This window comes from Chroicocephalus ridibundus, chromosome 7, assembly GCF_963924245.1.
Source record: "Chroicocephalus ridibundus chromosome 7, bChrRid1.1, whole genome shotgun sequence".
Classification (NCBI taxonomy): Eukaryota; Metazoa; Chordata; class Aves; order Charadriiformes; family Laridae; genus Chroicocephalus; species Chroicocephalus ridibundus.
Window position 1 is genome coordinate 50,521,609 of NC_086290.1, and position 27,386 is coordinate 50,548,994.

The following is a 27,386-nucleotide window of genomic DNA, read 5'->3' on the forward strand; positions in this document are numbered from 1 at the left end:
TCTCATCCTTCCATAATATTTATTGCATTAGCTTTACGTCTTCATTTAATACATTTGATCAGGGCCTGAAGGTGTGAAATGCTTACTGTCCAGCAATTAAAGTCACTGGCTTAAGTTACAAAAGGTGTCATAAGACAGAGTAGCAAAGTTCAAAGGTTTATTGAAAGGCCTCGTCCCCTGTTCCTCTCCAAGTGCTGATGCTGGCAGGATGGAACACCTAGACGCTGTTGAAAAGTTGTATTTTTTTTATATCAGTAAATGTCTGCAAGGCTTGTCAGCGGAACAAAAAACCCAACCAACCCTGTTAATCTCATGGGGCCAGTGCCCAAGGAAATGGGTACCAGAAGCAGGCGATGGAGGAGACCGCACACTGCAGTGATGCTTGGCCTTTTTTCCCTTTTTAAAACTTACCCACAATATGTAATCTTAGATAACTGTTTAAAATATTACAGGATCTTCAAGGAAAGATCTTCACCTCCCCAAAACCAACCTGAATTGTTATAAACCAAACTAATTTACATCCTACACAGCAGCTCTTTTGGTTTCACAACTTTATCCAAAATAAGACCAAAGTCAGACCCGGAGGGCTCTTCTCTAACCTATGAGTTTCAAAGCTATATTTAGTTTTAAATGATCTCTATGAACTGACGCGAAAACCCTAACATATGTTTCTCTATTCTGAGTCAGCCGAAGACCTTGTGATAACATAAATCACTACCATGGGTGTAATTCCAGTCTCGGGACATTCTAAAGTAAAATAGAGACTCTTGGAAGAAAACGCAGAACTTCAAAGGGGAATGAAATTAATGGCTCTGCAACACCTTAAACCCAAAGTTAAACAGTAGTTCAGTATGAAAAAAAATGATTACAAAAGGAGCCCCTTTACTGGGTCATATGATAGGTGACAAAATCTTTTTGGGAACAACTGTGGGAGTGATGATATATACATTTAATATTCAAATTACCGAGCACCTGTCAGTTCTTAATGTTCGAGATGAGGCTTTAGATGAGTAAACAGGAGCATAAAAACAATAAGGCAACATGCCCAAGACAGAGATCAGAGAAAAAGCCACAAGTAGGTCAAGCTGGTCCCGATTCTGTCAACATTCACCTACTTTTCTTCAACTGCTTCAGAAAACAATAAACAATCCAAACCTAAAGAACAGAAATGCTTTTCTCCTTCAGCAGGGGCAAAAGGAAAGCTGCAAGTCAGATTATGGGCTTGGGTAAGTATGTCAACGCCTCGCCATAAAAAAGCACAGTGGAAGACCTTAATCCTCACTTTTCAAATACAATCAATGAGCAAATACACTCAGAAAAGCACTTTGATACCTTGAGTTATCTATAATAACTTAAAAAACAAATAAAAGGTACTTTCCACTTCATAATTAAAAACTGCTTTTAGTTGAGCTGTTAGGTAGAACTCTTATTTGGTTGAATTAAATCAGGTGACCTATAGGAAAATTGATTTATTTTGCCCATCCATATTGCTTTATGATATTCGCTGTTAGAATAGTCATGCGTAAAGCCTGAGGGCATGCAGGATCAGTGCTGGTTCTTCCTTAGCCATGATGACACAGAGTCATTTCACAGAACACGCTCTGAGACTCTCCCTCTCCGGGAGCCGTCTGATCTATACAAGAGCAGACAAACATCTTGCTCTACCAGAGCATAAATGGCAACTTTTAATGGGTTTAAGATTTAAACCTGAAAAGAATTCTAGCCAGTCTTAATTTCACATTATCTTGTTCCAGTTCATCATCTGATACTCAGTTGTGAAGCAGCACTCAGCAGAACTACTACCAATTCAGGCCCCTGTCACACGAATGCCAGTGCAGGGACAGCGGATGGGCTGCCACCAACGTGGCTGTGAAACTGCACCCTTAACCTAACACAGCTCCTAAATTAAAACTGAGTCCTTCACATCAGATATGCCTGCCAGCAAGGATGAGGCATATAAAAAAATCTGAAAACGTCACGGACTGTAACAGAGAATTTATTTGGTCAATTCAAAAGAGTGAAAGGAACAAGGGATGAGGAAAAACAGAGTTCTCCCTATTTAAACCACCAGCAATTATTATGTGGGAGCTTCTCTCCCCAACAATTTGAATTTAGACATAAAAACAAGGTAGATGCCAGTTATTACTAGCATCTGTTTATTTCACTTTAAGAGCTGGGTGGCATTTTTCTTGATACAACTCTCCTTTGGTTTTATTTTCGTTTTTTTTTCATCTACATGTATTGAACTACAAGAAAACATAAACCATTAAACTCCATTGCCCTTCAACTGTACATCATGTTAACAAGCTCAGCTTCCAGAATGATGGCTTAGGGGACATGTGCCCTTAGTAAAACTATTGGCAGATCTTCCATTTTCCAAGACGTCACTTTCAGCCTGCATCTGTTCATGTTTGTTCTGGATCCCTCCTTGCAATAGAAACAGGAATCGTGACTTGAAAAATGTTAATTGAGTGGAAGACTCCTCACTTTTGTTAAAAAACAAAAAAACGGCATCTCAATTTTTCTTGTATTGTTTTGACTGTCTTTATTATTATTTTTTAAATGCACATGAAGAGCTAAGAGCAGATGCACCTTTCCAAACTGTTAGCCACAGCTCAGGCCAGATGCGGTAACACTTGGACACTAAGGACTCTATACAGTCTGTGTTTGTAACCTTCTGCAGTGTTACATTACGCATATTAATTTTGTGAGTATCAGGTCTTTCCATGACCTATTTGATCCATGTCCCTTCAGTCAGAACAATAACAAAAGGAATAATTTTGCTTCATCAACATACCCACAAGCTACAAATCAACATCAAGGAGGTCTGGTCTATAGGATTTCAACAGCCCTTGGGGAGAACACAGGAGAGCCAGAAAGCACTAAGAGATTCAGAAAATTCTCTTCTTCATTTTAGCTAAAAACGCTAGCCTAGGAAATGATAAAATTATGAAAGATGGATTGCAAGCAGTCTAGGAATAACTGTTACATTCTGTTCCTTCTTCATAAAGCTTACCTGTAAGATATTCTCCCTCCAAATAAGAGATCTGAAGGAAACAAGACAACAAGAATTTACAGAAACATCCAAAGAAAAGTTATATTGCTATATGAGAAGAGCCTTTTTAACAAAGCTTTTGTTCTGCTTACTGTGTAATCTCTGGGGGAAAAAGCTCTCATTTAGAGCTTTCAAATAGTTTCATATCGGTTGTCAAGGGCCTTTAAAAACAAAGGCAGGAGGAACCAAAAAAGGTGCTCTGTTAAAAGACAGAAAGACGTACACTTCTATCCAGAAATCAGCACCGTGGGCTTCCACTCCAGAGAGACGTGCCATACAGAAATGAAAAGGGCTCAAAATGGACTGGGATATAACTTTTCCTGTATTTCCTGTAATAAACATTAACCTATTAATTAGGAAGAAAAACGATTAAAAGAAAAATAAAATGGTTTCCAGTGAAACCAAGTCCACTGACCCAAACCCCACGCTAGACTCTCTCCTCTCCAACCTACAACCAGGCTGGCTTTCCAGTCGCACTCGCAGACCTCAACAAGTGCTAGCACAGACCTCAGCGATTACTTCACACGAAGATTGCTCCTTTTTGAAAATTGCTACTGCCTTTCTGGAATAAGTTTTGCTATTGATAGACAAATATTCTTCAATACTTACAAGAATTTATATCAAATAAAATAATAAAATGCATTATTATGAAATTAAAACCCCTGTGCACACTTGCAAGAGAGAAGGGAAAGTCCGTAGCTTTTCAGAAAAAAAATAATAATGTAGATCAAAGCCGGACTACTCAACCATCGGTTCAATACCATCCTCAGCTTTATTGCTGCCTTTAAGCAGTCTCTATTCTAACACTACATTTAGCTTACAAAATGAGGAAACTATAAGAGCACCGCCTGGTGGTGCCAGAATAATGAAGAAAAATATTGCCATGAAACCAGGAATAGATTTAGGATTAAAGTTTGGAATAGCACAATTGCAAAATGACGAGGAAACTAAATCAACAGTTTCTCTGGTGAGCAATTTTTTTTTGCACCTATTAAAATGTATTTGCATATGAAAGAGAATGGGGGGAAAAAATCCTCCGCTAGAGTCCAAAGATTCCTACGTTTCCCAGTATATTTTACTTTTCCACAAAATGCCCTGCAAGAGTTCTTGAACAGAAAGCTCTAATTTATTTTTTTCATATTATACATAAATACCACCATACCATGTTCTAAAAAAAAAATTAAAGAAATAACAGAAGATAATTTATCAAAGTACATATTCTACAAAATGATCCTGCTATAACCATTCTGGTGTTATATCCAACATCATAAACAGCATAAAAATTCCACTCACATGGATATGCTTCCAAGCCTTTATAGAAAAATACCACATCAGGAAATTAAAGAATGATACTACCAGGACACACTGATTCTGCTACAGGCCTCATGATTAAAGCTCAAATTCTTACTAAGCACTTTCAAACACCGTACATGGCCGCGTTCCAAAGTCAGACGTAGCCATGGAAGTTATTTAATATCAAGGCTTATATAAGTCTACCTTCATTTCTCCATCACTCTCACATAACAAAAGAAGATACAGCTTTAAATATTAAAATGCAGTCCCGATCGCTCTGGCATGTTGGTGTGCTGAATAGAACGCGCTTTGGCAGACGGCTGTATCCACCCAAAATGCAGTTTGTCCAGCCTCCGCTTCCCTCCTGGGGAAGCCGTACCCACCCAGGTACTCCAACATCGAGTTGTACACACTCGCTCCTTACGCGCCTGAGTCCAGCTGGACTCAAATGGCATTTTTTCCATGATTACTGAAACTCCCAGTAGTAATTTTGTAGCAAAATTTCTGAACTCTGAAACCTAGAAAAATGTGCTGACAAATTCATTGATCAAAGCTTTCGGTGTACTTTACAATATATAATCAAATATTAAAAGTATTAGTACCTTAACAATTTTACTGCATTACACTTTGGCCGAGTTAGGGCATTTCTGACCATAGGCGAGTTGGGGATTTCCCTAGAAGATACTCAGTTCTGGCATCTACACACTTGAATCACAAGTACTTGCACATGTTTTACATCCAGAGGCCAGTCTCTAGCCCATTCATATGGCATATATGACACACTAAGAAATGCCAAATGTTTCCGTAGAGCAGATGAATTTGCTCTTTTCCGGGTCACTCTTACAATGCACTATGGATGGAGCTCTAGTGATTCCCACAGAGTATTTATTTTCTACAATTTAGCCCTCATACCTAAACACCACTGTCTTCATTCAAATATGCTGTTGATAAGCTGCACTTCACACAAAGTACCACAGACAATACTGGAAAATAAGAAAAAGGGGTGGAAATGATGAAAAGGACAGTCAGAACACAGCAGGGGAAGAAAAACAATAAAGAAATCATGTTACCTATGTTATTTTTTTTAAAGCATGGCTTACTGCTACAACAGCAGCATTCATTTTTATAACCTTGCTGTATTTAGAGAGATTTACAAACCATACGCCTGTATGGTTTGTACCACTTTTAGCTACCACCCCATTCACTACCCATCCCATCCACTACCACTTGCATTCACTTTCTCCTTGTTACTGCTTATTATGGTTGAATACTATTATCAATAAATAAATGCATTAACCACATAAGCCTTTATCCTTTAAGTACATATTTGTACTGCCTACCATAAGCCACTTTCATTTAGGCATCTACTACCTCACTCAGGGGTCTACTTTTACAAAATTGGATGTAATAGTTAGTTTGACACACAATAAAGCAAAACTTCCAGTATTTCCTATGTGACGTATTTTCAAATTATAACACGGGGGCTTTGTCCACTCTGGCTGCACTTCACTGTCTGTAGAACAGCTGAACTCATCCACGTTAGACAACTTTGAGAGCTATAAAGCTTCTTCCTGTGTTTGAAAACCAATCTGCGCTATTCCAACCCCGACAAGATAGCTGTCGTCTTCAAGAAACGCCATCAGTGCCAGATGCAGGACACAGTTCTGGCCCCAGCCAAGGGGATGCGGCACACGCAGCAGGGATTCTCCCATCTCCTCCATCCCGCATTGCCAGCTAACCCGTCCTCATCCCAAGTCTCTCCTAGAAGCTCCCACTCTTCACTCCACACGTGTCTGCTCCCACCCTACTATTTCCATAACTGGAACATGGTAGGAGATCTGTTTAACTCCAAACTCGACGTTTACCCCAGTGCTAATGAGTCTGTTTACTAGTGTCATCAACGCTAAAGCTGCATTACCTAAAACCATTATTTATTACTTTAAGAATTTCCTACCTTTACGGGTAATTTAGGACAGACTCAAACTGGCAAAAATCCAAGCTAGGAAACTAGCTGTATTTTGTTTATAGAAAGTGATTATATCATTGTAAATACCTGGTACTAAGCAATAGAGAACGTAGTTATTGATCACAGCCATTAAATAATCTATTACAGAAATTTAAAATGAACATTAGCTAATAAGTAAGTAGCAAGCATACTGCATACTTGAATTTCAGAAACAAAATCCAAACATTTTCAGATAGATTACTCTCGTAATAATATTTATAACTTAATCTTTAATCAAGTGCTTACTCTTAGATTCTAAAGGTTACAGAGGAAATTGCAGTAACTGAGCCAAGTTTCTTTTTATTGAATTCTTTTGACCAGAAATAAATGGGTTTTCAGTAAACCCTAGAACCTGTTCTGAGTACAGATCCTGCTTTTTACATTACTTCTCATATTCCAGAAGGATTTTAAAATCTAAATTGCCCCTGTATCATCTTATTCTCTGTTCCAAGGACTTTCATTTTCCAATGAATTCAACAAAGTAGCCAGTTCTACTCTCAGGGAAGCTTCAGAGCTAGGAAATAAGCACAGAAATGAGACTAACAGAAATCTAAACACAGCAAAGGTATAACCGACAAAAGTAATTTATTCTTTGTCTCAGTTGAAATTCTGTTTGGACCAGTTAGAACACTCCCATAACATATTCTTGCTACTAGCAAGTAATTAACATTGCTTCAGCAGACTGCAGACCACGTACTGTATGAGAATACAAGTGTTAACCAAGCAATTGTGAACAGGGGCAGGGTGATAGGGGTGGCCACCACATAGTCAGCATGGAGAACCTTAGGCCAAGCAGAATACAGATGTAAACTGAGTAAATGTTGCAACCCAGCTGTACACTGAACCCAACTAAATTATCCCCGGACCGTGCAAGAGGATCGTAGCGTTCTCTATCTGCCATTTCAACCCTTCAAAAATTGAGGGGGGAAAATTTTTCACATTCTGTGTAAAAAGAAGACTCGAATGTTCCACTGCAACTTTTCTGATTCAGAAACCAAAGGCATGCTGTGCTTAAGTGACCAAAGCTTCCATAGAGCTAGATCTCCTTTGTACACAAAATCAAGTAGTAAAGCTACTGTTCAGTATTTACCTACAAACAACTCAGACAGGACTTCAAAAGCTATCCTTCAAATACAGAACAGAACGTACTTACATACAGGAGCCTACACAAATAGTTTAACCTAAAATACAGTATTATCCCCCCAAACACCTCCCTCCGCCATAAAGCTCGTTCATCTATGCTCAGTTTTGCAGCCTAAGCCAGCTTCTCAATTATTTTCTAACACTTAAATTACAGTTCTTTGTGGATTTTTTTAATATGCCATTTTAAAAAACATTACCAATTATATTAACTAATTATTCTTCATTTAAATAAACACAAATTCAGTTTTAGTAAGCTCTCTACAACTTTGAGCCAACTTTTCTCATATGAAAAGCTGAATGTTACATATTCCAGACCAGAAGGCAGAACTTTCCAGAGGATTAAAGATACATGAGACCCAGATACAACCATTACAAGTCATCAAAAACCACTTCAAACATATCCCAAAGGCTTCCTTCTACTTTACCTGCCCAAAGCTATTTTCACTCTCAATCCCATTGTTCCCCCAAGAAATCAAGCAGCCTGGCGACATCAAGCAGCCTCATACAACACACACGCTAGTTACTTGCCTTTATTTACTATTCTATTTGATCGTATACAATTGGTACAAACACTTACACATTCCCCCATTTATAAACACTAAAGGAGTTTGTGTTTTCGGATTAGTGAAATCAACAATTTAAACACGCTTTTAAAAAAAGGGGGGAAGAGTATGTGGGGGAGAGAGGGGAAAAGAACATCAGTAATATGTCTTCTGAAAAATCAATATTAGATTGTAGATCCAGTCACAAGCTGTTGTGCTGTAACATTTGCAGAATTCAGAGGAAAGAGAAAATACTGAACGCTACCATGATCTAACTGTATTATCAGCACACAGTTGTATGTGGATACAAACAACATCACCATTTGCAGGTGCTGCAAAACAACATGCATTTCAAGTGACCTGTGAAATGCTGACCTCGGCATAATTTACAGTGAACTAATTTATCCAAAATGGTCCTCGACCAACTTTGGGGAAAAAAAAAAAAAAGTTATCCACATTCCTTCCTTCTTGCATCATCTTACAAGACAATAATGAACAATCTAGGATATTACTTAGATAGAATTTCACCTAATTCCCAACGTCTAGTCTGAATGCAAGGAGCTATTATATACATTTCATTTAATTCAGCACATTTGGGGAACAGTCATTTAAACGTTAACAGAATTTTTCTTTTCATGAAATTTGAAAAAACCCACCTCAGCTTAAACATACAAGCTCTGTGAAATTTCCCATACATAAAAAAAACTGAATAAAGTCATTGTTCTACTATATTTCTTCACAAATAGAGTCAGAATCCAATTTAGACAAAGCAATCCTTTAAAAAATACTACATAGCTATTAAAGATAATCACCTGCAGATCCTTAAATTGTGATGGTAAGTGTGAAACACAATACACACTCTGCTCCGTAATGTGCCCATTGCCAGTATTGTCTCTCTTGCCTTAGGCATCCTCATGGTTTCCTCCAAGAAATAAGTAGCTAAAACCAACTCGGTCCCATTCTTCGGAAATCCCTGCATATCTGCATCAGCCGCCCCAGAGGGAGAAACCCACTGAAGTATGACACACAATGTGGAAAACCAAAAAAGCCAGTGTTCGGTGCAGTGCTCGTATCCAGAGCGGTTCCGCCGGGGACCCAAAGCCCGCGTAAGCCAGCTACTGGAAGCACAGAGACTCTGCCCAGCCGGATAGCAGGAGGTGACATTATTTAAGAAATGGCATCCTTAAGAAGTCAGGCAATTTTAACGACATTCATTGCACAGCTTCTATCAGAAAGTGTTTGCATACTGGAACTAGAAAGAACTAAGCAGCAGTAATCTTTTCTAACTGGAAACTTCTGTTCACATTTTTCTGTTACAGTCTATGCAGTCAAAGCAGATGCATCATTTGAATGGAAAAGCTTCATATTTACCTAGATGAGCGACAATCGTCAGCAGTGTGAAACACAACAGTCAACACAGCCAGCCAAGTTCTCCAAATATCCTGGAAGGATTTTTTTTAAACTATTTCTGACCATTTTATTTATTAATTTTAAACTCTTCTGTTACCCATTACTAAAAGCAAATTTCACTATACCAAAACCCAACACATCACATAGTAAATTTTTTCCACTCTTAAGAAAAAAACATGAGTTATATTCTTGATTAGTACTGTTGTTGCATCTTAGCCAGCTGGAATATCACTATTTTAAAAGGCTCTTTGGATTTGTCTTGGATTTGCTTAGTTTGAATGTTTCGTAGGGATCTTCTCTCCGGATAACATTATTGGCGTGGATTACGCCTTCCAGAGCCTCTTTATCCAATTCTGGTGGATATTCTGTTCCACCCACCAGAGATAGCACTCCCTGCTCACAGTTCTCCATTTACTCTCGGTCTCATTCACAACAAGAGCACCAGGATAAACTTTAGAGTCCTTTTGTGTCTTTTTGATCAATCACAAAAAAGTCATTTTAGACTAATACAAGATGTCAGATGAAATCATTTAAAGCAAAGCAAACAATTGTCCATCTAAATGCTAATTAACACAGGACATTTTCCTAATGTTCAAGTACTGTCTTCCACTAACAGGTGAGTTTTGAGGGACTGGAGAAAGATCGTGATCCAAACAACTTTAGCTTAGAAAAAAGTCCCTCACACTGAAAGCCTTAAAAGGTTTCATAAAACAAATTTTCATAATTCACCTTTTTCTAAACTTTTCATGCTTACCAGACTGGACTTTTGCATTATTATTTGCATTAACTATGCAAAACATCATCCTGGTTCACAGCAATATCAGATATCAGGAGGGGAACTTATCCTGCAGTTATTCATACTTTTTTGAAGCTGTAACAGCTTTTTTTTTTTTTCCTCCCCTAATATACATTCTAGCAATTTTGTCCAAAATGTATTATCTATGCTGCATACTTGCTCAGGTTCCGTTAAAGTAACAGTTAGGAGATTATCGGTTTATCCTGGAAACATCTTTCCTACTGCTGTGCTTAGTACCAGTATAGTGATAAAACCCTCTTAAAATAGTTCTAGGGTCCAGGCAACAATCAGTTGTATGCAATATTCTTGCGATTTTGGTTTAGCAATGACTTTAGTGATTTCAGGCCTTTGAAGGCCAGGAATGAGCAGTAGGTTTAGGCTAAACAATTTCTGCCTTTAAAAGTTATGGCAGTCTGTACATAATGTCCTATCTCAACAACAACAGCCGAACTATTTGGAACGCTATACTGCTCTTTGACTTTCTGAATAAAAAGAATTAGAAGCAAATACATTAAAAACGATGCTACAGTTAAAAATTGTGTAAATCAGGGCTTCTTTTAAAAAAAAAAAAATCATATGCTTTTTTCTATTGTCATTTGTAACAGATTTCCCCCAGCGATGCCTTTTAACATAGTTTTGACAATAATAAAACAGATTGCTTGATTTCACAATCTTTGATGAATGACAATAACTTTTCAAAATCGGAGCTACATAGAAGACAAACACAATCCCCACACACCTTACAGAGCCATGGTTTCTTATCTCACGGGAGTGGATATATCTCAACTAACAAGACATTTTCATAAAATTTCAGCAGCGGTGTTAACAGCTTGAACCAGCAACAAAAGTAATTATTCCCTGTCTCCCTCCACAGAAGTTGCAGTTCCTCTTCACTGGCCTAGGAATCCTGCGTGAAAACAGCACAAGCGCCTCTTGCAGAAGTATTAAGGCTTTATCCCTCACTTCGAAACCTATAAGCAGGTTCAAAGGATATTTTTTTATCATCATTATTGTTATTATTAATTTTTAGAATCCCACCAGATGGCAGTAGCATGTCTCCCCAGAGCAACAGGGAGCACTTCTGCAAAGGACAGCTCCTTATTCTGAGAACAGACACAAGACTTCCAAAAATCAGACAATTTGAAGCATGGGGCAGAAACAGAGTTTGTCGCTGAAACTAAAATCCAGATATATTTTTTTCCCAACGCTTTAAGAATGTGTTAACAGTGAATACTCGAGAGCAAATTGCTCTGTTTTCAGCAAATTAGGTACGCAACTTGGTTCGTGGCAATTTGCCAAACTCGAGCGCAGTTAAGCAAATCCGCAGAACCTGGGGAAGGTCCCTACACATCTTTTCCTGCTTCAGCAACTTCCCGCCCCGCTTTTGTCACAGTCCAGAAACACCGAGCTTTGCTATTGCATTAGTATGCACATCTTTACGTTAAAGCACAATGATAAATATAGCAACTTAATGCCGATTGTTCAAGAGATTCTCTCTGACTTTGCCAGTCTGGGTTAATTTCACTTTAAAACTGACTTGTATTCAAAAGAGACGATGTGCCAAGGACAGTTGATTTAAAACGCAATGGTGACTAGAAAAGCGAGGATACAGTTTGTGTGTACGAACATGAGTGGCAGCAACACAAGCCTGCACGAGTTAATACTGAAAATGCTGAAGCACGATGCTTTGGCTCTTCACGAGCGAAAAACTCCAGCAGCACATTAGCTACCCTAAAACATCATAAAGTACCAGACAAATGAGCTAATGACAAATGCTAATTCAACTGCCAAGTCAAAATCTCTCTCAGTAAGCTAACGGGAAACTCAATACCACACTCTACTGATTACTTCTTTGACGAGCTAAACTTAACTGCAGGGTAAGTTGTATCTTTCTAGACAATGCAATGACACATCTGAGTGGTGAGATGAAAGACAACTTCTTCAAATACTCAAACTGTCTGCAGAATAATATCCATTTCCCTCAGAAGTACAGATACCAACTTTCAGTTATTTATTAGTGCCGATACATGCTCAGAAAGAGAAACAGATAAGCAACAGAATCCTTATTCAAAATTAGCTTAGGCCTTACGTTACTGAAAATTCTGTTACACTTGTACCAAAGTATACCTTTATCCTGTCTAAGTCAACTTAAACTATAAATATCCAACTCAATGTTTATGTTCAGTTGCATTACCTCACATGGCTAAAATTAAATTACACAGGCATTCTTTCACCTTTTGAATGAAAGCTAAAATTCAGTTTAATTATTGCTTACAAGTGTCCTCCTAAATTCAGTCTGCAATCACCTGCAGGAGTAAACATGAAATGCCAAAAGCCTAACAGTGACCACTGAACTCAAATACATGTGAGCAAAGAGGAACTAATGTCAACCAATTGCACTCTCGGTCCGTGCAGCCTCGCAGCTTTACCAAAGGAGATCTGACCTCCACACTTCTGCTTTTATTTTATTTAACACCCTCCCTCTTTTTCTTTTTTTTTTTTTTTCTTTTTTTTTTTTTTTTAAGATGTTGTTATCTTGAAGTAAGAGCTGTGGTTACAACTTTGCGAGGCCTGTCCCACCAGCGGCCATTCCTCTTGCGTGAAGGCAGTTCTGGGTCAGGGGCTGGACGCTTTTGGCACCGCTCTACCTGATGTCAGCCAAGGGCAGACCCTGCTGCTTTCTCCACTTCTGTTTTTCCCCTCAGCGTTTTTTATGTTATTATATTTAAATATGCAAGCATGACCTTTTATTCTACTGAATATTATGAAAGCAGATCTCTCTTTCCACCTGATTTTTTGGCAAACAAAACTCAGAAAATAAAGACCTAGGAAATATATACAGGTAAACAAAATGCTTGAAGGAACGATAACAAGGTCTGATCTTACATAACAATCTAAATTTAAGCAATTCTGGAACAATTAAGTTAAACTCCACACTTTATCAAAAAAAAAAATACATGAACAGATGGAAATAATCTTTGGATAATTTTTTACAGCAGATTTCTTGTCAGTTTTCATTCTTTTATATCAACTTTTTTATACTGTACCACAGCAAGAACACAGCAGTACTAACTGTACAACAGCACCCCTCCAACTTCAAAAACTTAGCATTTAAATTAACTCCCTAGGCCTTCTGAATTAAGGGACACAAGATCAACTATAAGATTAACCCACGCCTCAGTTTGTGCAGCTTGTTCAGCCTTCTTAGAAAACGTGATTTTATTACAAACACCGGTCTGGTTACGAGCGACCAACTTTATGGGCTGGGATGAAGGAATAACGTGTCTTGCTTTTCTGAGGCCTGTCCTACAAAGCACTTTGCCTGTGTGTGCTGGTTCAGGCTGCAGCCCCCGGCACGCAATGCTTCTCTCAGAAAAAATGAAATACGGACAGTACCTACAGCAAAACTCCTCAAGCACCACAGAAAGTCTTCTCGACTGAATGCTGGGGAAAGTCGTGTGCGGAGACGACACGGTTGCACGCTTCAAACTTTGTGGTACAGGAAGTGTGCTGCAACACGCCTGCTCTCAAAAACACCACCGAGGCATCTTTCATGTTTCTAATGAACATTTCAGAATACGGTAAACTGACAACTGTTTACTAAAAAAAAAAAAATAAATCAAAAATCATGCTGGTTTTGCTTCAGCGATCCTGAAGGGCAATAATTACACACAGTGTATTACAGTGGTCACAAAACATACTAGAAGAGATTACGCTCCACTGACAGAATCCTCTGAAATAGCGTCTGGGGGAATAAAAGGAGGCAGTACTACAGTAAGACAGAAAATCCCATTTACATTTATGAGAGGAGAGCAAAGTTCAGCTATTCTGTTTCAGGTAGCATAGAGCATTCTACCGTAGGTCAAACAGTCTCCTAGACAAAGATCTTGAGAGATGACTGAAGAAGGAAGACATTTTCATACACTTTTAATTTCTAACTCTTAAGTCTGGTCAAAACACATATTCTAATGCTCATTTGTTAACCTGAAATTTTAGGGAGCACAGCTTAGCTACACAGAATACATATTCTAATATAATGTTTATAAGGTATATAAACACTTTGCATTTGTCTCAGAAGAGAATGATGGTGTGGCCTGTTAGTCAGAGGTTGCTCTTCACCACCCTAAACTTTGTTCTGCCAACAAAAACAAGTGAAGCCAACTTTCTAAGAACAGAGAAGAACCGGTAAAAAAATTTGTAGTAAGCAGCTTTCTTGTATTCTGATTCAAATGACAAAACCCAAGAATGAATTATGATCTGGTAAAAAAAAAATGAAAAGGAAAAATCGGTTCAGTTTTTTTGTCTTTACTCACCAGACAACACCAAAGGCTCCATATCCAATAGGTCTGTCCGGCTCAATGTCCAGTTGCTGTTGTGGATGTTGTGAGTGCTGATGATGGTGCGCTTTAACTGCAGCAGCTGCTGCAGCTTGTACCTGAGCTGGGGCTGCTGCAGCTGGTCCAGGGGCCTGGCCCGGTGCCGGTGATGGGAAATATGGCTGCTGCTGCCCTGGGTTTAACATTGCCGCCGCTGCGGCCGCCGCTGCCGCGGCCGCAGCTGCCGAAGAGGCATGCTGCTGTACGGGATGCACCGCAGCGGCAGAGCCTGGATGCAAGTGATGCTGAGGGTGGTGGTGGTGATGGAGGTGAGGAGGAGGGAGGTGAGGAAGGTGGTGGTGATGGTGGTGGTGGTGACCTGCTGCTGCTGCAGACGTACCGCCATTGTAAGCCGCCATCATTTTTGCGTTGGCTGTCGTGCCACAAAGAGACATTCAAAAAAATGCCCTTTGATTGGATAACAACTGGGTCAAGCTGTCATTTGGCCATAAAAATGAAATCTGCTACACTTTAAAAGAAGTTGGGTTTCATCATACACGGCCCACCTTTAAAAACATTGAGCTCAACTGGCCTTATCTCTTCACGAAGCCAAACAATTTGGAGAATCGCTTCATGTGTGCGTGAGCCAGTGTGCACGAACCCTCTTCCCCCAAGAGTCCAGCTCTGGTTGGCTACTGAAACTCCATCCTTGGGCAACTGGATTGGGTTTTGTTTGGTTTTTTTTTCTTCACTTTTTTGTCTTGTTTTGTTTATAAAAAAGGAATACAGCAATCAATCCCCCTTCCCTCCAGAAGGAGGGTTTGGAGTCTCTCCCCTGGAATACCCTGAGAGGACTGACAAGTCTACCCCTTCCATTCCCACATCCTCTCCATTTACCCCCTCGAACCTCCCTGAGCGCCCAGGCACCTCCTACATAGCTCCCTCCTTCCAGGCACCTGCTCCCTCAAATACGGAAAGACAAAAAAAAAAAAAAACAAACAAAAAAAAAAACAAACCAAAAAAACTTGGGAGTTTGCAACTTTTCCTTGAAGGCCTGAAACACACGCAAGCACCCAGAAAAAGTGAGGAGGGACGGGAGGAGCCGGGGGGGGGGGGGGGCGGGGAGGGCGAGGATCGGGCGGGGGAGGGCAAGAGGGGATGAGGAGACGATAAAAATAGATGGAGGAAGAGAAAGGGCCGGGGCAGGGCAGCAGCCGGCGGCGGGGCGGGCGGGGACGGGGCGGGGAGGGGAGATGGGAGCGGGGAAAGTGACAAATGACTGACGGGGGCGAGCGCGGGCCGGGGGATAAAGAGGGGGCGCGGGGCGGCGGCGCGGGGGGCGGCGGCGGCGCCCTGACAGCCCGGGCCGGGCGGCCGGGCGGCGGGCAGCGCCTCTCGGGGGGCGCCGGCGGCTGCTCCCCGCGGCGGGGCGGGCAGGAGCGGGCCGGGTGGGGGGAGGGGGGGGGGGTCTCCGCCGCCTGCCTGCGGCGGGCAGGGGTGGGGGCGGCGGGCTCTCAGGCCCCCGCCGCGCAGCGCCGCTCCGCCCCCCGGCCGCCGCCGCCTCGGCCGCCCGACCCGCCGCCGCCGCCGCCACTCACCTCCTCACGGAGCCCCAGCGCGGAGCGCACAGCGGGCACGCGCACCCGGCCTGCCCTCCCCCCGCCGGCCCCCCCCCGCCCCCATGCGGGGCGCGCGCCCGACACCCGCCCGCAGCCAATCGGACCCGGCCCACCAGGCTCCGCGAGAGCCGCCCCCACCCAATCACCGCGCGGGACCCAGCGCGGCCGGCCCATAGGACTCGGCCGCTGCGGAGACTCCCTGACTCAGTCCCGCCCCCTTGACCCCAGCCGCCCAATCACCGCGCGCCTCCGCGCCCAGAGCCAGCGAGACCCCGCGAGATTCCCTCACCTCACACAACCCTCACCTCGGGTGGCCCCGCCTTCCTCACCTCTCCTGCCAATCACGCGGTGCCGCTGCAGCCTACTGGCCAATTGACTCTCCCCGCGAGCCGAGTCCCGCCCTCGAGACCTGCTTTTTGCCCAATCGCAGCCCCCTATCCGATCCAATTACCCAATGAGGAGAAACGAAAGCCCGAAAAGGGGTTACTGGGCCAATAGTACTCGGAGGCGAAGCGGCGCCGTGACTGACAGCTCTCCTCACCAGTGAGGAGCGGCGAGGGGCGTTAGGGGAGCCGTTCTTCTTCAAATCGCAGCGCGAGGCGCCGGGTGACGGACGCGGAAGCCGGCGGCGAGCCCGGCCGCAGGTGGGCAGCCGGCCAATGGGAGACGGGGAGCAGGATGATGGGCGGCCGGAGAGACCAATGGCGCTGCCGGGGCGGGGTGAGATAAGGACGCGGCGGGGCGCGGAGGTCACTGTGGGCGCTGAGGGGCGGCGGCGGGAGCTGGGCCGGGGGGGGTGTCCCTGTGCCCGTCGGGGTCTCTGTGCCTGTCGGCTGGCGCGGCCTTGCCCGGGCCTTTGCTTGTCCGCCCCGGCGGCAGCGGGGCCCTGAGGGCTGTGCTGGCTCGAGGGCGAGCCAGGGACCGAGCGAGGGAAGAGGAGCTCGGTTTCCTGAGGTAGATGTTTTTGCCCCGGCCCCGCTCTCTAGAGGAAGGTGATTACTAAAGCTGTGTCTCACAAAAGAAGCTTGCCGAGCTCACCTGATGGAATGTGCTTTAAAGACGGGGGCTGGCCTCAAAATGAGGGAGGTTGGGGGGTGTTTTCAGCTTTTTTTGGGTTTGGTGAGTTGTTTTTTTTTTTTTTCCTTGGATTTGAAGGCCAGCAGGTGAAGCGTTCAGGCTTTACCTCAAAGGCCTGGAGCAGGTCAGGCTGGGGCGGCTCTCAGGGCCTGTGGCTGCCCGGAGCGGGTGGGAGCACAGCGCAGGGTGAGTGTCCCTTACCTCAGGAGGTGCAAATGACTAGAGGGTTTAGATCTTTTCAGCAGCTAGCTAGGAGCAGATTGTATAGCCAGTTATCCTTTAAGTCTCTTTTTCCTGAGGCTTGCTGCAGCATGCTTGTTAACACACTCGTAAGTAATGCTTCAAATGTGAAGTACACGTTAACGTAGGACCAAAACATTTTTTTGTGGTTTGTTGTTTTAGTTTACTTACACCATTAATCTGCGTGCTTGGGGAATGCAATGTGATTCTTTAAAGCATAAGTGTTCCCTAAAACATAGAGATTAATAAAAATTTGCTAGTTTTAACACTTTCCACTTTCTTATGTGAATATTAATCATATCTGATTAATAGTTTTACTTCACAAAACCCCCTAGTTATCAGAGACGTACCTATGATGGTAGTGGAGTTAAATTAATTGTGATAGTGATAAAGAGGTTCCTTCATATGATTAAATTGTGTGAGCAGTTCCAAAGGAAATAAATGACTGACGATGAATTTGTGCATGCCCCTGTTATGGCTGAGCTGGCAGCCTTTCCTTCTCGGCAGCTGGTTCCTGTCTTGACAGGGGGGGAAAAAAGACCAGCAGAACTCTAACAGTACAACTGCATTGCTGAAGTGGTGCCAACAAATACCTGGTGGTACAGTATCAAGGACCGTGATCTGTCTTTTCTGTATGTCTCTCTAAAAAACTGAACATCACTGGACTTCTATACAGCATGTGGTAAAGGAGGCTATAAATGTGAAAACCTGTTGCAATTCCTAAAACTTGAGTGCAAACTCTTTCTCTTTTTAAGAATGGGTTTTGGTTACTTTTTGATGGCTCTTTGAGAATGTAAACAATAGAAGTTTTACAGGAATTAAGACAAGATTCCTTGTTAAAACTGTCTCTGTAGCATTTTGAAATGTTAGCTAATATTCCAGTCTGGAATTTTAGTAGAGTTTTGCAATCATGTCACAGTTTTAAAAACACACTTCGCTTTTTTTAAAAAAAAAAAAAAGTAAGCAAGAGTAGATTTGGCTTACAGCCATTTTACAGTATTATGTATTGGAAGAAGAGTCAGAATATTTATTTAGAACTTGTATTTCTAGCTGTCTGTTTGATGTTTTTATTGAACTTGATAACAAACTGCTAGTATGAATACGGCGTGAATGAAGGATTCTTTTGGTCTCTGCTTCCTTTCCAGCTCTGGAGAGGTATGGTGTGGTCTCGGTGACGATGGAAGGATGTAGATACAAAGCAGGTTGGGTAGGCCTGGCCATAGGGAAGTGCTGTGAGGACTGGATGGCTTTTAAAATTCTCCCACACACTTTTATTATGGACTTCTTTTCTTTCTCTGTTATTACAAAATCTTTCCAAGTAGTAAAATCAAGCAATAGCCTAATAGTCATTGTATGGAAATGGGTTCTAAATGTATTTGCAGATTAATGTCTCAGTGGGATTATTCAAGTCCAAATATAGAGTGTCATCTTAATATTTTTTTCAGTTAGGTACATTACTGAGTTAATTGGATCACATGTCTTTAAACAACTGATTTTCAGTAGCGTTTAATTTTTACCGGTGTAGTTGCTAAAAGTCAGTCATCTTCAACTGCATATTGGGAAGAAAAGGGAAGGAAAACATTAACTGTCTTGTTCTTGCCACTGGATTATAGCTGAATTTATGGTCACAAATAAAGCGTTCGGTGATATGGGAAAATGTCAACCTTTTTCTAGTGTAGATTGAAAGTCTTGTGATGATCACTTATTGAGAAACGTTCATAGACAAGTGCAATTCTGGTCACTAATGTAGGAACCAAATCTCTGTAGGCTCCTTAGAGTTAAAGGGTAAAGGTACTGGAAGGGGCTATACAGTCTCGCTGGAGCCTTCTCTTCTGCAGGCTGAACCCCCCCAGCTCTCTCAGCCTGTCCTCACAGCAGAGGGGCTCCACCCTTCGCAGCATCTCTGTGGCCTCCTCTGGCCCTGCTCCAACAGCTTCATGTCCTTCTGCTGTCGGTGCCCCAGAGCTGGAGGCAGCACTGCAGGGGGGCAGAATCCCCCCCTCACCCTGCTGGCCACGCTGCTGGGGATGCAGCCCAGCATGTGGTGGGCTTTCTGGGCTGTGAGCACACATTGCTGAGGCATGTTGAGCTTATCATCCACCAACACCCCGAAGTCCTCCTCCTCAGGGCTGCTCTCAATCCATTCTTCACCCAGCCTGTATTTGGGCTTGGGATTGCCCAGACCCATGTACAGGACCTCGCACTTGGCTTTGTTGAACTTCATGAGGTTCACACAGGCTCCTCTCAAGCCTGTTTGGGTCCCTCTAGATGACATCCCTTCCCTCCAGTGTGTGGACCGCTCCACACGGCTTGGTGGTGTTAGCAAACTTGCTGAGGGTGCACTCGATCCCATGTTTGTCCATGCTGCCGACAAATATGTTAAATAGTGCTGGTCCCAGTACCTTCCCCTGAGGAATGCCTCTTGTCACTGGTCTCCATTTGGGATTGAGCCATTGACTGCAATGCTTTGAGTACAACCATCCAGCCAGTTCACGGCAGCTGAAGGGAAACACTTATCTTATGCTTCCATATGGAGTTCTGTCAGATGCCAGTGTTGAACAACCCACCCTAACAAGTATATCTTTCTTCCACACTGGGTTTATAAACACTTTTATTTGGTGTCCCTGGCCTCTGTCATGCTGTGAAGTTAAGACTGTCAGTTCAGCTGCTTTTAGGCACTTCATGCTGTGAAAGTTAAGGGGGACAAGATCCTGTTGATTCATACAGAGGTATGTTTAAGGAAAAAAAAACTTTAAAAAGAATATTAAGGAAACATGAAACTTGCAGACAAAGTGCTCAACTTCTAATTGACCCTTTGTTTCCTCAGTACAGATCTTTTACTTGAAAGTGTTACGTATTAGTTGTATGAATCACTCCTCTTTGGAACAGGGCTGCAGGATGAATTAATCGTGTACTACTGTAAGTCAGTGCTTCCTTGTATTTTAATGCCTCTGTATATGAAGCATAAGGCTGCCGAGGGGAACCTCATTACAGAGCTGGCTCATGAAACTTTGAGCAAGAGTATTTTGTGAGTAGCTCAATGAGCTTGAGCTGTTTGATGAGTGAGTTGGCAAAATCTAACCATAGTAATTTAAACTGGGCAGGTAGAGACACTGCTTTAGGTCCTGCCAGAGCCCAGTTTGATTGCAACTAATTTGTCATCCCCAGTGATGCATGGAGATATGTGATTGGTGACTACTGCTGATGAAACATGACAGATCAATTCTAATCTCTTACTGGTGAAGACAGTTATTCGTGGGGACATGCATCTGTCTCTTACTATTTTATTCACAGTAAGAGTGCTGTAAAGCAGTAGCAAGTCTGCTGTTTGAGTATCAAACACAGAATGCTAGTAGAGCTAGATTTGTCAGGCGCTCTTAGTTAAACTCATTTAAAAACTACATATAAAAGTAAACACTCTGTGTTAGAAACAGAGGGCACAGGCTTGTCCCTTTTTGAAAATCTACTGTGTCAAGTTTAGTCTTTTCTGACTCTTGAGAGTTTTATTTTCCCATTGGATTTGCCACTTGCTTTGCAGGGGTATAATCTTTTTTACAGTACTCTGCATAAGGGCAAGGGATGGAAGACAATTTGTAATCAGCCGGTTCTGTTTCTTTGCTCCTCAGCAGTGTTTTAACTTTAAATTTCACCACAAAAGATGATATCATATTGCACAGTATAAAATGTTATGGTCCAGTTCCAGACCTAGGCTTTTTGGGGCTTTTCTTGTACCACTGGAACTAACTGTGAAAACGGGAGATGCTGACTATCAGGATAAGTCTTTTGATTTCATGGCTGAGTATTGTGCATAAATGTCCTTCAGCACTTATGCATGTAGTTGTTTGGGTTTTTTTAACCCTTTAATGCAGAAAAAGTAACATTAAGTGGAACAAAGCATAATAAAATACTTGCACAGATTTGTCTCCCCACAAAAGGGGTACTCTGAGCTGTACTATTGATAATTTATCATGTGTGTGTTTGACAAGCTCACACATACCTTCATATACAACTCTGCAGATACAGTCCTCAGTATTCTGTAACATCCTGTAATATTTTATTCATAAATCCTAATGCTGAAGCCCTTAAGGTGTCATGAACTTGGTACTAATGTCTGTGAATTCGAGGAGGTTTGGTTAGTCAGATAAATATCATGCTCTAAATAGACTGTGGTCCTAACATACAACAGAATAAACATTAATATACACAAAGTATCATAGGATTAAAATTCCAGTTGGTGTATATTAGTCCTTTTCTTTGCAAAGAATAATTTTCCACAGTTTTAATCTTTAAAACATTTTCTCTACAAAACTGGAAAAGAAGAAATTAATCTATTAATAAAATTCAGTGAGGAGCAGGGGGAAAGAATATTTTGTTTTAACTGTGATTACGTATAAAGGTTTGTATCTTCCAGTTTGCCAAGGATGGCAGTATGCCTTCATCTAAGAGGAGGGCAAGGTTCTGCTTGTCTTGTTGAATGAGGGAGAAATCCCTGTCCTGCTCTGGGCAATGTATTAATAAGAAGATAGGGAGGGAAGAAAAATCAAGTCGTCAAACCAAGTGGATGACCTAGAATAAGCTTGTAAGTCTATCAAAAAGGCATGTTGACCAAGATGAGCCTCATCTTTTTTCTTTAAAGCAGCAGTGTGGGAACTTGGCTTCTTTGAAAAGCGATTAAAATGATGGAATGGTACGTACTTCAGTAGAGCTGCACTGATAGGACTGAGATACAGGGTAGGGGACAACTGGTGTAAATGACAGATGGTGTCACCTAAGATAGTGCATGTCTGCGATGTTGGAGATCGGACTCTACAGGCACTTATGTTGCTTCACTGGCCTGTCAGCCCTGTTTGTGGCTCTTGCGATGTAGTTTTTGTGGTGGTCATGCTTTGCAGTTGACAGCTTTGCCCCGAGTTTGTTCAGTATACTGCGTATACAGAGAGGATGGTCATGATTAGCATGGGGGCTTGAATTCATCCCCTTGACTGTCACCTCTGAAACACTGAACTCCATACCCTGTAGTGCTTTCTAGCCAAAAGTGTTTTCTTTTGAATTTTCTGAAATAGTTGCTGAATTCTTTGCTCGCTGCAGAGCTTAAGTGTGAGCTTGGCATTTACTGGCAGTGCTCGGGTGCTTAAAGTTGATTTATACTAATTTGCCATTTGCAGACTTTGGCCTGATTGTTTAGCTCTTTCTTCTCATTTTCCTTCTTGCTGCTAAACACCAGTTGCAAGAGGCAGAGGGGGGGGGTCTTTATCCCCTGTGGCTTTTTGGAGAAAGTGACAGTTCTGCAGTTCTCTCTGTTCTACATTTCTTTGCACCAGAAATGACCCTGCTGCTCTTTGTCACCAGTGTTTCCTTTTATCCCTCTCCTGGCAGCTGCTCTTGCTCCATTTTGATGTTGGAACAGCAGATGAACTCCCTCTGAAGCAAATGTCATGCCAGTAAAGACGTTGAAGCAGCAAGAAAATCATCTCTGTCTCTGAAGACTGAATTGGAGACCTTTGTGAATGAGATGTTCTTAAAATAGCTCCACAGCATGTTATCTTCCCTAGAAGGTGGAGAATTGAAAACACCACCAGAAGCCACTTGGTTTTGTGTGAGCAGAATCCCTAATGTTTTTTGGAGTGGGGAGAGAAGCAGGTTACTTCCTTTTCCTCCAAATTAAAATAGGTACAATAACATCCAAGCACTTTATGTTTCTGCTGTATTTTTTTATTCAGTGAGGGGGGAGAGAGGAAAGAGGCTAAAACACCAGTGCTTATGATATGTTGAATTTTCTGGATTGTAGATTTAATCAGAATAGAAAATATTGTTGCTGTGGTGGTATTTTTTGAAACACCATCTTTCAGAGACCTGACTTCCTGCTCTGGTTGTCCTGCAGTTAGCTTTTTGTTCTGTCATTGATGCCAGTGACAACAAATTGAACAAAGCAATTGAGTTGATCTGAATTGATTGTGTTGGTTCTCTCATTGTATGCCTCTTGCTAAGAGCTTGTTTGCAACATCATGGCTAATGGTCATGATTATTTCTTGTCCTGCATTCAATTACACTGAAACAAAGTGCTTGCAACAACTTGCTCTGTCAGATTAGCTGTATTTTGACCCAATAATCCATAGGTATGATTAGTGAAGTCCTGGGTAGGAGAGTAAACCTTCAGATTGCTGAAGTCTTGCAGGTGATAATGTAGATGTAAATACCAGTTAATTTTGTTTGCCCTAGCTTTATGATGATAGTACAAAGTCCAACCTGACTCTAATTCCTCTTCCCCCCACTTTATTTCCAGTTTGGATAGCTTCTTAGTGTTTTTTCATGTAATGACTGATTTTGTCTAGCATAATAGCTTATAAATCCTTCCCCGTGTCAGAGTTCCTTGAGTCTTGTAATAAAGCATATGCATTCAGTATCAAAAAAAGAACAATGCGTTATGGAAACCCTTAAACAAACAGTAATTTTTAAATTGTCATCTTTGCAGCGGCACACCTAGCCATTACAGCAGGGCAATTTTGAGAATGCAACTTAAACATTTTTTTTTTTCTCTGAGGTACAGAGTAGTGATTATTCCCTGTGGTCTTGCCAATATTACCATATTTCTTTGTCATACACAAATAGTTAAGACAGGAATACATCCAGGACCAAAACACCTGGAAACTAATAGGAAACAACAAACCTGCCGCTTGGTTCATGACAATGTTTCACTCCAGCATTGTCTTCAGAGTGTGATCCCAGTAAACTGGGATAATGTAATGCTAATTAAACTTAAGTTTACATAGAAAGTTTGTTATAATTAGTGCAACTCAAAGCCTGTGCTTTATTTGGCGATCACAGATGTGAAAAGCAAATTTCATATTCACTCCAGAATTACATCCGTATATCTGATAGTAGACTTTAGTAATGTTTATTTGAAATGGACTATGTGAAGCCAAATCCTCACTTAGTTCATGTAAATCAACACGGCTTCTTTCAAACTGACCTCTGTGCTCGTTTTTGTTTTGTGTCCTTTTTAGAAGCAAGGTTCCTTAACTGTGTTATGATGGAAATAGTTTAAAGATCATCTTTTTGTGCAGTGTGGTGTATGGAGCCATTCAGTGCTCTGTTTTCCATGTGCTTTATTTAACTTCTGTCAGGCCGTTCAATGGATGTTTGTACTAGTGCTACCTGCCTGAGCCTGTTGTGTTTGTGCAGAGCTGGAGAACCACCTGTCCAGGTTATTAACTTACAGAGGTTATTTTCTACCATAGGCTTACATACCTTTTGATGCTTTGAGCTCGTGTCTGTTGCAGGAAGGTATTTCATATGTAGAGATACTAAGTTACATTACATATTGTGGTGTTATTAAAGGATCTGTTCAGTGGAATTTCAAATAACTAATAACTAATCTGAGGTAACCAACAATAAATGAGTCAAAAACTTTTTGCCTTTACTATGTTTTTTTCCCACAGTATTGTTAATAACAGAAACCAATTTCTCCAGGCAAAAAAACAGTGTGATTTTAATCTGTGGGGGACAGTACATTTATATATTTTTCCAAGAGTTGCATCACCATTTGCTACTTGTTCAAACATGTCACATGTTTAGTGCCCTTGTTCTTCTATGTGATCCACTGTTGCTGGAGTGAAAACTAGCTAAAAATAATACCAAGCCAGAAGTTCAGTAGAGTTGCTCTAAATGACCCTAGCTGAGGATCTGGGCAACCATGGCCTCTATGGATAGCAGAGTTTCTCAGCTAGTGTAATGTAAAATACTGTGTGTAGAAAACTGATTAATGTGTGATAATAAAACCAATGTGGTTCTAGCCCTATGCAGTCTATTACAGTTTGGATATGTTCTTTGGACTGCTGTTGCGTGCTTTCGATTCACTTGTTTTCTGCAGCTTACCGCTAATATTAGTGGATTATTTAATTTGGGTGGTGTGAGTATGGGCACAATTATTTGTTTATGATGTTCTTAAATATGGTGAGTAATGTCAGGTGTAGAGGTAAAGATCAGGAGACTTATCACTCGGGACAAATCTCTGTCAGTAACACATAATTTATTCCGCAGTTTTATGTTGGGTGAGCACATTTGCTTAATTCAGCATTGAGTTTACATGTCATGCAACTCAGTTGTTGTCTTGATTCAAACCTACTAGCTAAGAAAGCTAAAGAGTTAGAAAATAATCTTCATTTACATGTAACCTGGGAATTACTGGTTCAGGTGATTGGAAGGTCTGTTGCTTTAGTTAGACAACAATCATTATGTTGTACATGGAGAATTTTGTCAGTTTAAGAGCTGTTGCTGATATTTTTTCACCCAAATGATCAGCTTTGTGTGTTTGATTTACTGATAGCCTCAGGAGACCCCCTGCCAACGTTCACTCTTAGCAGCAGAACGTAGTAGCAGGTACAGCATGATCTATTTTGGCTATAACATCTCTTGTCTCTTCTCTCAATACATTGCAGTGCTCTCTTTCTGGAGTCTGGGAAACTGAAACTTCTTTTAGACAAATTGTGCAGATTAAGCAATAGTCCATGCGAGGTACCTTTTGAGAATTCATTAGTTATGCTGTTGTTTCACATAATCCTTTATTTGAAATCAGATGTTTTTGAAGAAAATAAATCTTGTGTTATGTGCACTTTGGAGCAAAAAACGCACGCCTCACGTGACATACATATTAACTGCTTTTATCCTTTACATTATAAATAATTTAATGAATGGAGTACCTGTCTTGCTTATGGAATTGAGTAATTTGTATAGGAATGGGCAGTAAAATTAATCAGGAAAAGTCTGATACAACATTTTGCCAGAAACATGAAGAGAATCTTCTACAGGTCTGTGAATATCTGAATACTTTTATTTTTCTTGGACTCAGTGGAAGGGAAATTGATAAGTAAAAGTACTAGATGCAAAAATGAAATCACTAATTGAAAAACATGGACTTTTATAACAAACAGTTTCTTAATTATATTCATATCATAAGTTTAACTAGGAGAAGTATTAAACATTTGATGTCTTCAATTTTTCACCTTCTGTGTGAAGGTAGAGGTAACTGATGGAAAAAATTCGCATTACTGATAGAAACACAAAGTTTTCTAAGTTCTCTTAGTTGTTTTAAGACCGTTAATGTTTTTTCTAATCCTGTTTTTTGAGGTGGTAATGTCCCTTTAAGGGTTTTCTTTACCAGATCAATTCCTTTCCTACTAGGAGAGCTAAAGCTTTTCATCTGTCCATCCAATTTATCCTTCTGGACTAAATTTCTCATATCAAGATAACCAGTAGCAATATTCCCCTCAGGAGATTTGTATCAATTAGTTACGCATCACTAATTTCTGTGGTACTGGTGGACCAGTCAGTTGTAAGAAAGCTGGTTTGTAAACAGTTATGGCTGTTCAGGGTTTGTCTTTTCCGGTGAGGGTTTTTGTTTTGAAATACATCTTTTACATGGCAGCTATTGAGAGCCTGCAGACTTACACATGTGCGTGAAGAAATATGGGGTGGCTTTAGACGGCTCCTTCTGGGATGTTAATTGCATACAGATTTCACATAGGACTAATGAGGGGCCATGTTATACACAGCTAAGCAAATTTATTCTGAAAATATTTATGATGGAGAATGTCATCCAAGACATACAGGGTTCTCAAGGTACAACAGTCGTTTGTAGCTGTTGCATAAATCTCTTGTCTATGGGTGTGCATGTGCTTGTGCTCGCTGCCACTGTGATGGCACTCTCGTACATGCATCACTCGGAATTCCAGGCATTCTAAAGGCTGCTGGTAACTTTTCTTTTGCCCTGTGGTCTTGATGATATTCAATTTAATTCACTGTAAAGGAACGTGGGATGTAAATAGTCTGTAAATGAGACTCTGGGGTGACATAGTAGCAGTCTGGCATTAAAAAGAAGGGGGTGCAGTCTG

The 27,386-nt window shown here is 41.3% G+C and overlaps 2 protein-coding genes across 23 annotated transcripts in view; one reads left to right on the forward strand and one right to left on the reverse strand.

Moving 5' to 3' along the window:
• The window catches only part of NLK (nemo like kinase), a 64,201-nt gene extending 47,682 nt beyond the window's left edge, over positions 1 to 16,519 (reverse strand). For both annotated transcript variants that reach the window (XM_063340905.1, XM_063340906.1), the window contains exon 1: positions 14,558 to 16,519. In XM_063340905.1, the coding sequence (XP_063196975.1) occupies positions 14,558 to 15,015 (458 nt within the window). In that variant the 5' untranslated portion in view covers positions 15,016 to 16,519. The remainder of the gene's footprint in view (positions 1 to 14,557) is intronic.
• A 167-nt stretch (positions 16,520 to 16,686) lies between these two features.
• The window catches only part of LYRM9 (LYR motif containing 9), a 38,194-nt gene continuing 27,494 nt past the window's right edge, over positions 16,687 to 27,386 (forward strand). For 5 of the 21 annotated variants that reach the window (XM_063340917.1, XM_063340918.1, XM_063340930.1 and 2 more), the window contains exon 1: positions 16,915 to 17,171. Coding sequence is in view for 1 of the 21 variants with exons in the window: in XM_063340920.1 (XP_063196990.1) it covers positions 16,858 to 16,899 (42 nt within the window). In the remaining 20 variants the exon portion in view is untranslated. The other 16 variants (XM_063340919.1, XM_063340913.1, XM_063340924.1 and 13 more) reach the window with 11 other exon arrangements.